This window comes from Nematolebias whitei, chromosome 2, assembly GCF_014905685.2.
Source record: "Nematolebias whitei isolate Nwh7 chromosome 2, NemWhi1, whole genome shotgun sequence".
Lineage (NCBI taxonomy): Eukaryota > Metazoa > Chordata > Actinopteri > Cyprinodontiformes > Rivulidae > Nematolebias > Nematolebias whitei.
Window position 1 is genome coordinate 29,939,875 of NC_056499.1, and position 12,542 is coordinate 29,952,416.

Here is a 12,542-nt window from a genome sequence, read left to right on the forward strand (position 1 = left end):
GTTTCTTCACGTTTGCAGTTTAATAATAATAACTAATAGTTTAGTTTTTCCTGTGACTTATTTGCAGTATGATAAATGGTAGGAGCATAATATACGCTCCCAATGTTTTGTTGGTCTGTTTTTTGTAAATAATTACCGTTTTTTGCGGTTTTATTTATTTTTGTATCTTGAGATCTATGACGTCATCAAATACTCGAGTTCTACTCAGGTTTTATTATGTTAATGTCGAGTTTAAAAATTATATACTCGTTCAACCCCTAGTATATATACAAACCGGATTCCAAAAAAAGTTGGGACACTAAACAAATTGTGAATAAAAACTGAATGCAATGATGTGGAGATGGCAAATGGCAATATTTTATTTGTAATATAACATAGATGACAGATCAAAAGTTCGATCAAAGTAAATGTAACATTTTAATGGAAAAATATGTTGATTCAAAATTTCACAGTGTCAACAAATCCCAAAAAAGTTGGGACAAGTAGCAATAAGTGGCTGGAAAAAGGAAATTGAGCATATAACGAACAGCTGAAAGCCCAATTAACACTAATTAGGTCAATTGACAACATGATTGGGTATAAAAAGAGCTTCTCAGAGTGTCAGTGTCTCTCAGAAGCCACGATGGTAAGAGGATCACCAATTCCACCATTGTTGCGCAGAAAGATAGTGCAGCAATACCAGAATGGTGTTATCCAGCGTAAAATAGCAAAGACTTTTAAGTTATCATCATCAACTGTGAATAACATCATCAAAAGATTCAGAGAATCTGGAACAATCGCTGTGCGTAAGGGTCAAGGCCATAAAACTCTACTGGATGCTCATGATCTCCGGGCCCTTAAACGTCACTGCACCTCAAACAGGAATGCCACTGTCAAGGAAATAACAGAATGGGCTCAGGAATACTTCCAGAAAGCATCGTCAGCGAACACAATCCACCGTGCCATCCGCCGTTGCCAGCTGAAACTCTACAGTGCAAAGAGGAAGCCATTTCTAAGCAAGCTCAGACGTTTGCACTGGGCCAGGGGTCATTTAAAATGGAGTGTGGCAACATGGAAGACTGTTCTGGGGGCAGATGAGTCATGATTTGAAGATCTTTATGGAACACTGGGACGCCATGTCATCCGGACCAGAGAGGACAAGGACAGCCCAAGTTGTTATCAACGCTCTGTTCAGAAGCCTGCATCACTGATGGTATGGGGTTGCATGAGCGCTTGTGGCATGGGCAGCTTGCATGTCTGGAAAGACACCATTAATGCAGAGAACTATGTTCAGGTTCTAGAACAACATATGGTCCCATCTAGACATCATCTCTTTCAGGGAAGACCCTGCATTTTTCAACACGATAATGCCAGACCACATTCTGCAGCAATCACAACATCATGGCTACGTAGGAGAAGTATCTGGGTACTGAAATGGCCAGCCTGCAGTCCAGATCTTTCACCTATAGAGAACATTTGGCGCATCATAAAGAGGAAGGTGCGACAAAGAAGGCCCGAGACGATTGAACAGTTAGAGGCCTGTATTAGACATGAATGGGAGAACATTCCTATTTCTAAACTTGAGAAACTGGTCTCCTCTGTCCCCAGACGTCTGTTGAGTGTTGTAAGAAGGGGGGATGCCACACAGTGGTAAAAATGGACTTGTCCCAACTTTTTAGGGATTTGTTGACACCATGAAATTTGGAAACAACATATTTTTCCCTTAAAATGATACATTCTCTCAGTTTAAACTTCTGATCTGTGATTGGTGTTCTATTCTGAATAAAATATTAGATGTTGGCACCTCCACATCATTGCATTCAGTTTTTATTCACAATTTGTTTAGTGTCCCAACTTTTTTGGAATCCGGTTTGTAGTTCATGCACAATTGAATCAAGTTTGATGGCATTAAGGCATGGATGGCAACATTTTTTTTAAGTTTCAATGATCTGAAAACTGAAGTCATTGTGTTTACCCCTGGCTCTACTGCTGTCTCAGTTTCTGTTTAGCCTATTATAAAGCAGTCTGTTTCAAATCTCTGGATGATTTTAGAATCTGACTTTAAGTTTAATAAACAAATGAACTCTGTTCTACAAAAAAAGCTTCTTCCAGGCAGTTAGCTAAGTTTAATTCAGTGATGACCAGATCTGACCTTGAAAAAATCGTCCATGCATTTGTTACAACCCAGCTAGACTACAGTAACACGCTTTATGTTGGGGTCAGTCATGTCTCCCTTTCACGTCTCCAGCTCGTCCAAAATGCTGCAGCTCGGCTGTTGACAAAAACTCGTCACCAGTTTTGTCCTCCCTTCACTGGCTCCCTGTATGTATCAGAATAGATTTTAAAATTCTCCTGCTGACATGTAAGTGCATAAACGGTCTTGCACCCTCATACCTCTCTGAGCTACGTCAACCACATGTTCCTTCTCGGGCGCTGAGATCATCTGACCAGTTGCTTTTGGTTGTACCAAAAACCAGGCTGAAGTTCAGAGGAGATCGGGCTTTTTCAGTCATTAATCCTAAACTCTGGAACAATCTGCCCCCCCCCCCCCCCCAACATTAGACAGGCCACTTCATTCCCTGTTTTTAAATCTCTCCTGAAAACACACCTGTTTCCACTGACGTTTAACACAATGTGATTTGATTTAGTAATTCATCGTTTTGTGTTTTTATGTTTTATTTAGATTGCTTTTAATTGCATTTTGTTATTATTATTTTTATTTAATTACTGCCATTGATCTTACTGTTAAGCACTTTTCTAACAGCTGCTGTTGTAAATGTGCTTTATAAATACATTTGACTTGACTAGTTGAGATTTAATCTGAGTTTGTTTCATCAGTGGCTTTGTCTTAAGTTCTGGTTTTAGTAAGTTTTTCCATAGCGCCATCAGTCGTTGGTGATGTGTTTTGTTACTTTAGATTACATTTCTATCTACTTTGTGTATTACAATGACATCTGCTGTGAGTGTGGGCATTAGGAAAGTGTGAGATAAACAAACTCAGTGAATTTGATACAGATGGCTAAAACATTTTTTGTGACACTATAATCAATATTTGGAATGCAGTAATTAAAAAAAACAACACCACCACCCACCACTAATACACTAATTTTACACTACTTTTCATACAGGTCAGTGTTGTCAGTAATGTAGCACTTATCGATTTTGTATTCACCACCTAGCAAGAAAAAAAAAATCTACTAGTTCAGAATGTTTTTTTTTCCCATCTCACTGTGTTTTTGAGCAAAAAAAGCTGGAAATGCTAAATCAGCATGAAGCAGCAGATTTAACCCGCCCCTTTAAAATATGGACATTAAAGTGGACACACAAGAGCATTTGCCCTGAAGACACCTAGCTGCTACTGTTACTGAATTAATGTGAACAGGACTTGAAAAATGCCTCTGCTGACTTGATGCAAGACAGAGAAAACAATCTGAATGCATGGTGACCTCTGGAAATAAAAGCACAAAAATATCACATTGCTGTACTTCGTAAGGTTTCACATGTGCACCGATACCTTTCCTCTGTTATTTCTCCTTCTTACTCACAAGACTTTCGAGCTAGCATAGCGTTTTCAGCACAAGCCAATTGTATCCCCACAGTCATAATCAAGCAGGAAGCTTTCTGCTTGCCAAGACATTGTTTGCTTGTAATTTTGTAAACTGTCTACTTTGTGTTGTACTCAATAAGCTCAGCTGAACAGCACTCAGAGTGCGGTCAGTGGTGAGCCCATATTCAGTTTGTAAAACCTATCAGCCTTGAAGTATCATTATACCAAAATTAGGAACTGGTTGGGTCATGATTGAGACTGCATATAGATAATTTCCTACAAGAAAGGACTAAAACTCATTTGGAGCAGTGCCTTAAATATCTACATAATTACATTACATGTTATTGTGTTTGTTCTTTGTTATTGCCATTTCAGCTCCTTTTTGCTGCCACCACTGTTTCCCCTAGTCAAACATTTTTATTGAAATTTTCCATTTGCATTAATGCTGAGGAGCGTTCAAGAGAACAAACTACCCACAGCTCAAAATCAACAAATACTTGATATAATCTTCTATCCATGTATTTTCTGTTCTGCATAATTGCTCTTAAACTGAAGTAAGACTCCACTTTAAAAACAAGCATAAGAATCCTCTAGTACCGCTCCACCTCTCCCATCCACCCACTGCAATCCCCTGGTGGTGGCAGCTCTGAAAAGATGACCAGTGGCCACTTCATGGTGTACAGTCTGCAGCCTGCAGATTAGAGGAACAGTGAAGATTTGCAGGGGATAAATGGAAAGCTGGGCTGAACAATGAATCCTACCGGCCAAGATTGTTTAATGGGATAAGATGCTCACAGAAATCTGGCTCGATATGTGGTAGTAGGTTTGTACCAGTGTATTTTGTGGGATTGCAGGCCTGTAACTCTGGGAACATGTGTGAGATAAGCTTAGTGAGTAAGGAGGTAGGATGTGAGGTTTATGTGTGTACAGGGGAGGAAAGTTAGGTGATGAGAGGGCTGTAGTAAAACCGTCAAAAGTGAGAAAGACCAGACAGCCTGATTTGGAATCCTTTGAAGTTACACAGCTTCAAATGCTGACAGAGCTTAAAGGACTAAGAAGTGAAAAGGATCACATGCACACGCACACACACATACATAGCTAGACAAGTTGATGCAACTTGAACTAGCTCACCAATAGCTATTCTTAGGAGATTTTATGATGACTCGAATGTGTTCAAACATTTGTTTCTTGTCATTTTGTTGATTTGCAGTTTGTCCAACCAGAAGAAATCTTTGTCACTTCGTCAATAGAAAAAAAATTAGACCAAAGACTAAATATTTGTTATTCTTACCAAAGTCAACAAAGGAGGACTGCCCAACAATTTTTACATCTGGTGTTGGAATGACGTGAGCTTTGGTGAAGGTCCCATCCTGAGAGGAGAGAAAAAAGGAGACATGATGCAGTTTATAAGTGCTCATACATACTGCAGCTATTATGCTGCAAATTCCTTTGAAGGTCATGAATATGTCAGCTGTTGTTAAATTTAATGTCACAGCGCCAGTGGATCTATAGAGACAAGAGGCATAATGATTAACACACTCAAGTTTCTTTTTCCCCCTTCGAGAAACGCAATGTATAATAAAACCACAACAAATGTGGATTTTTCATGTGGATATGTGAATATGTATTAACATGGGAGGTATGCACAAGCTGCTCATATGCATACATTTAGCATGGGCTGGCCAATCATTTCCTTCTAAATCGTAACCTCACTCTGCACCCAGAAGTTGTCATTTCATACAAACTGAATACCATTTCCTATAAAGCAGTTTAGGTTTCATTTTATGAGTGTAAAAAAAATGTATCATTTTGCACTCATGCACATATAATATGCATATTTATCCACATATATACAACCCTGCATGCACATATTGTTATAGGCACCATCTACATGGGACCCTGCACAGGATCAAGCTACGCTTTCTATAATAGTCAACTATATTATACATCTTACCCACCATGCACCTAAATGTAACATATATTTATGATACAATAACATAAAAAAACTAAAACTAAGTGTTTACTCAATTACTCAATATAAAAACAATAACCTGTCCCATGTATGTGTGTAACGGTGTGTAAAATACATGTATTGGGCACAGACTCTCAATAGTGCAGGAGTCCTGAAGAAAATGTTGCTTGTGTGAAAATTGTGTGACATAATAAAATAAAATAAAGTGTTCTATTGTTTGAGGATCTGCAATTCTAAAAACTGTGTCTTGAGATCAGAGGCTACTCAGAAAATATCCAAAGCTAAGGTCCAGAAAGTCAAACCCTAACAACAACAACTACTACTACTATTATGGGACATTATTAACTGGATTTTTATTGAGGCCATGAGATGTTTTTTGTCCGTTTCCTGAAGCCTCAAATTACACATTAAAATTTTAACAACAATTTGATCTCAATCCCTTCTCAAGTCTTCCTTGTAGCTGTACATACAGTATAACTTTAGTATTGGTTTTACTCCTTTAGGAAAAAAAAAAAAAAAAGGTTGTTGTAACTCCCAAGACCCAAAGTACAGTACATTTACAGTACACAGAACATTTTTTTGTGTGCTATCTATTTTTACAACCAAAATGTTGATTTATGAGAGAGACAGACAGACTGACAGACATGGGCAGCACAGTGGCTCAGTTGGTAGAGCTGTCGCCTCTAAGTGAGGTTACCAGTTCAAATCTCGGCTTTGGGTCTTTCTGCATGGAATTTGAATGTTCTCTCTGTGCATGCATGGGTTTTCCGGTTTCCTCCCACAGCCCAAAAACATGCATGTTAGGCTGATTGGTAACTCTAAATTGTCCCTGGATGTGAGTGAGAGGGTGAATGGTTGTTTGTCTGTTTGTCTCTATGTGGCCCTGTGACGGACTGGAGACCTGTCCAGGGTGTCCCCTGCCTCTCGCACAGTGACTGCTGGATATGGGCACCAGTGACCCCCACGACCCAAAAAAGAAGAGGCACGTAAATATATTGAATGGACGGAACCCACCCCCCCCCCCCCCCCCACACACACACACACACACACACACACACACACACACACACACACACGAGCTGAGTGTTCAGGTCCACTTCAGATGTTTCTGGCCTGTGCTGCCCTTTACAGAGTAAGAAAGAAAAGAGAAGTGATAAGCAGAAACAGAAACATGTTTACTCACATACATGCGCACAGTGGGATATATTGCCTGCTGATACCAACATAAGTGATTTATGAGAGAGTCCACCAGAGAGAGAAAAAGAGACAGGAAGAGAGCGTGAGAGAGACAATGATGGAGTGAGAGAAACCAACATATGCATTATGAATGAGACAAAAACTGAAAAAGAGTGTGTGTGCTAAATGATTTAATTTTAAACAGTGTTGTGCTGAACTGACCAATAAGACTTCCAAATATCCACAGCTACAGTAGATTTCCTGAAGCATCACGAAATAAAACGACGACTTGATCGCATTAAACACCCTGCACCTCGCTTCCACAGACATTAAAAAGTCAATTAAAAAGACAACGACATAAAAGACCATTTATTATCTCATAAGACTTTACATCTCATCAGATCATTAAAATATTAATCCCCAAAAGTTTTATTTCAGCAAACAAAAGACAAAGCCGATCCAAGTGTTACAAGTGTGTAACAAAGCTGGACAGAATGTCAAAATAATGTTTATGAACTACAGCACTGTAATGCAACCATCTGTTGATTTCATGTTCAACAAGAAACTCTACAAGATCACAGGATGAAACTGATAATGTATGCTTCAAGGGAAATGCAGAGTAAAGCATTTGGACAAAAACGTGTCTGAACCACCTCAGACTAAAACTAACACAAAAACACACACTCATTCATCAGAAAGAATAAAACAAATCTCTCTCTGTTCTGTGTTTGCACTTTTAATTTTGACAAAAAGACGATATAATTAATGGACTGGTGAGTGCAAAACACAGTGCTTTGTACATGTTTCTGAATTACGTTCAAACATTTGTTCGTATATTTGTTGTTTCTCCTGTGTTGTACCTGAACTGCATTTTCAATATGTTGTGAGTTTATACAAAACGGAAAAAAATAAATGTAAACCAAAAATGGTCGTCAGACTCAAGAAGTCTTGAGCTACTCTTCTTTTTATATTTACCTTGCAAATAGTAAAACTGTGCATTACTTTAATCCAGGGGTGTCCAAACCTTTTCATATATGGGCCAAAACTATCCAGATGAAAAAACTCGTGGGTCACAAAAATGTGAATTTAACTCTCAGCGTGAACAATATTTTAGGAGAAAGGACAAAAGTTTAATGATTTTGGTGGAGAAATATTTTTAAATAGTTGTAGATCCAAAACATTAAAAGCCTCATAAACAATGCTTATATTTTTTATTAAAAAGGATTTGATTTCTTGGGCCTACGTCTGTTGTTTTCTTGTGTTTGGAAAGTTCATTTTAGTCTGTTCTCAGCAATAAAAGCATAATATGAGTAAGTGTCCTTCTGGACCATGGACGACCCAAAAGGCTGATGGAAGTTCAGAAAAATCGTCCAGCTGTCAGTCGCTACAATAGATTCATAGAAGGTTTGATAAAGTTGATCAACTTGTATGTAGATGATACCATGTTATTATTGGTTTAAAAATGTCCAATTTCCCTCTTGATTATTTTATCAACAACAATATTTAGTCAAGTTTTATGAATCATTATCCAAAAGTCTCTTTTCTGGTAGAAATCAGTAAATGTTTTTGGTGCTTTGTACCATGAAGTGAAAATAAAAAGATTATAGCCAGAGGTTTGTATTTTGCTTAATATTGCTCATTTTGAGATGATTGTATTTCATCTGTTTTGCTGTTAAGCCTAAACATTATATAAAAATATTACCAACTAATTTGCAGAAACTCTGAATCAACCTCTTAAGCCTGATGTCCAAAATGACACCATTCTTAAACTGCAGCTGTGGGCCGCACAAAATCATTCCAAGGGCCGTAAATGGCCCTTGGGCCGCATTTTGGACACTGCATTTAACCTTTCATGAAAAATGGTTTTTCAGACTTTCTGGAGACACCCCCCCACCCCCACCCAAAATATATATATATATTTTGTTGTTTTTACTTTATTTCAATTTATTTCTATAAGCCAAGAATTTGGCATATCTATGTTTCCATATTTTTAAGTGCTTTACATTGAGTTCTAGTTATAGTCAGAGTCAGAGATTCTTTATTGTCATTCGCACCACATGTGGTACATGTGGTGGGATGAAATTATGTACACAGGGTCCCAGTTACATCCAACAATAAAATGTAAAAGAAAAACAATGATAACATCTAAGATATGAACTAAGAAAAACATCAACTAAATATACACTAAGCACCAATAGCACAAAAACGTTACATCGAACAGCAGCACGAACATGAGCATGAATCTGTGTGAGCAGATGAGCACGCATGAACACATCAACATGAAACAGATCAACAGGGACAATTATAGGACGAGCTAAGTGAGTTAAAAGCAAAAGTCAGAGCTTTAGATGTGTAAGTTTGTGAAAGGCACAACTCCCTCCACTCATCAGGTGAGGAAAATCACCAGTGCTAATGCTGTTTATTGACATTACTCATGGTTCCAATCTTTTAGGTGTTCCAACCTGCCAAAACATTGATGGTTTGGTCAGTGTGCCAAAAGGTAAGACCCAGAATACTAAAGCAGATTGTGAGTAACAGCTACAATCCCTGTGCATTTGTACTTATTTTTGGACAGGTTTATTGAACCAGTCTTTAAAAGCCTTCTGATATGTAAATACATGAATGGAGTGGATGTGCTGAGAGAGTGTGTGCATCAGCTGGATATCAGACTGTTTGTCCCAGCATCTCTGCGAAGACCTGGTTCCATTACAGCTTGTTAAATGAGCTCCTGCTGCAGTGACAACAAACAGGACTCCAGGGATGAATGAAAGACTCAGTGATGGTGTTTGGTGATCTGATGCAGGCAGAATGAAAGGATGAGTGTTTGCACATTTTGATTTTTCTCCTGTTGGTATGGCCACCATAAACGCTCGTCCACAGACAAGAAACCTAGGTGCTTTTCCTTATGCTGCAACAAACGCACACACAAAATATAAACACATTTTAGATATGGTTAAGCATCCTAATTGATAGTCTAACCAGGGGTTCTCAAACTTTTTGGGTTCAGGGACCCCTTACAGGGGAGAAAAAGTTTCATAACCCTCATGTTTATTAAAATACTTTCTTCAATTTGTCTCTTTAATGCAATGGATATATTTGAGGAACATAAATACTTAAGATCTGTTCAACAGTGTTCAAACAATTTTTATACTTTTAAACATGGGGTGTTTTTCATTCAAGACAAACTATAATTTTTTTTTATTTCAACTTCCATAAAATACAGTTTTGAGAAAATTAACTATCAAAAACCACTTTAAAACTTTACCTATTCTCATAATGAACATAATAAATGTATCGCCACTTCTTCAAATTATTACAGAAAACTCTACAAAAAACTGAACAGGATCAGAACAGCAGTAGTCAGACCAAGTGACAGGACTTCATTTGTAAAACGATCGATGTTGAAACGCAAATAGCAGGCTGGGGGGGGGGGGGGGGGGGTCCTCCCCCAGAAAGTTTTGAATAAATTAGATGTGATTTCCTGCAATTTGGTGTATTTTAATGGGTTGTTAAGCATCTACGTGCTTGTAAAAAAAAAAAAAAAGAAAAAAGATATATAGTATTTTTTAAATCTTAAATTTTAAGCCCCAGTTTGAGAACCACTGGTCTAAGAAACTCAATAAAAAAAAAAAATAAAAAAAAATAGTGTATGGAGCCTCAAAACACTGTTTCTAATGTGATTTTTTAATTATTTTTTTTTATTGTAATGTCCATAATTTTTTAACATGGAATAGGTGAATGAAATGTTCCCAAACTAAAATGCATCTAACATCACTAAAGATCAACCAGTGGCAGAAAGTCTCAAAGACATCTAAAACATTCTGGCACAAAGTGTCATGATGTTTGAAATGCACCTTTAACTACTGGAAGCCATGTTTTTTTATTTATTTAGTTTTATTTAATGCTCTAAATGGTTAACTTTGCACTCAGTGCTTTGGTTGGCCTTGTTGCTGTTTTAAGTGCTTTATAAATAAAGTGGTATGGGATGGTTAACCTACAAGAAGTGTGCCTGTCAACACAAATAGAACATCTGATGCTGTTCACGTCACTTGGTTTTCCTTTCAGTGCTTTTATTATTGTAGCTGGTTTGTGGGTATAATTTTGAAATGTCAAAAATTGTCGTTTCAACTTCTCTGCAAGTTTGGTACAAACTCTCTCAAACAACTTTCCAAGAAATAACTCTTTTGCTCACTCTAATTACAGTCTTAATGCTGAAGTCTTAAACTCCATCCTGAAACATTAAAACGAACAGACTAATGAATAGTGTTACTAAAGTAACTGTCCAGTTAGATTTATGACATCTCAACTATCTGAGTCAGTTAATACTTCAATTTTTTGATGTCTAAATTGTTTTGTGCTTCACTGCTCATCTCTGACTGTCATTAGGAGGAAAAAAATTAAAGTAACTGTCCACATAGTGGTTTCTGAAGCCAGGCAAATGGTCTACTTGAGCGAGGAAAAATAAACTTGAATAAAGTGTTTTATGATTCTTAGAATAGCAAAACTCATATGATGGAGGGAAAAATAGAGAGATTTATCGATACTGGCTTATACTATAGCTAAATTCTAATCAATAATAAAAAAAGTGCTTTGCTGACAAGGCACAGCTGCAGAGGTACTTGGTTTAAGGATCTAAATGTACACTGGCTAAAGATTTCCAATTTCAATAACAGCTGATAAATGTATTTCTTTGCCAAAAATTCAATTAGCAGAGAATTAGTGAATCTGAAAGTTGCATCTACTTAATGTACAAACAACTGTTCCCACATGGAAGAGCAGCACACAGAGATTGGCCTCTCATTCATGCGCGTACAAGAAGCAATGCTTAAGGATTTTAAATCTTGTTGTTGTTGTTTAGGCTGCTCCCTTCTGCAGGGGTTTGACACAGCAAGCAAATGCATGAAAGATTTGGCATGCGTTTTAAATCAGATGTCCTTCTTGATTCAACCTGGGCTCAGATCTGCAGTCTCAGTTTAAAATTTTTAGTTTTTGTTTTTAATTTATAAATATTTTTAATTAAAAAAAGGACAATCTCCTCTAAAAGTGTGACAAAAAAAAACGTAATCTTATCTAAAAGTGTGAAGCACAGGCAAAGAACTATTTGTACATGCCCACCATTTAATACAAATCACAAAAACAAAATTTATTACAATCAATGCACTTTCAGGTAAGATTCAATTAAAAGATGATAAGCAGAATCGACAGTGAGAAATCAAAAATGGTTAAATGTGTGTATTGACGCTGACATCTGTGTGACTGACTGACTGACGCTGGCTGCCTGATTACAAGACAACATGATTAATCTGAGGGTCTGTTTGAGGACAGCAAACTGATGTGTGAAGATTAACGGATTATAGGTCGTGATAATACGGTTGCCTTCTGTTCACATTAACACTAACCCACACATCTCTGTCTCACACAGATGAAAGTAAAGAAAGTAACACAGTGAAAAGCAGATTAAGACTGGAAAATGTCAGAATGAGAACTACACACATACTGTAGCTCAAAACTAAAATAAAACAATATTATGCAGAATATTATAGAATTTATTTTGGTTATTCATAGCCATAATCAATAAAATTACAAGAACTAAAGACTTGGATTATTTCACTCTGTGTGATGAATTTATGTCATATATGAATTTCATTCCTGAAATGATTGACAAAAGAAATTGAACTTTTCATGATATTAAAGTTTTTTGAGATACACCAGTATGTATGCGTATGTGTGTATATATACATATACATATACACATATATATATACACATACATAAATATATATATATAAATATACACATATACATATATATATACATATACATGTGTGTATATATATATATATATATATATATATATATATATATATA

At 36.9% G+C, this 12,542-nt stretch overlaps 1 protein-coding gene across 1 annotated transcript in view; it reads right to left on the minus strand.

Moving 5' to 3' along the window:
* Window positions 1-12,542, minus strand: part of itfg1 (integrin alpha FG-GAP repeat containing 1) — a 224,802-nt gene that overhangs the window by 163,802 nt on the left and 48,458 nt on the right. Inside the window, exon 8 of the mRNA XM_037691250.1 lies at window positions 4,818-4,896. Coding sequence (XP_037547178.1) covers window positions 4,818-4,896 — 79 coding nt within the window. The remainder of the gene's footprint in view (window positions 1-4,817; window positions 4,897-12,542) is intronic.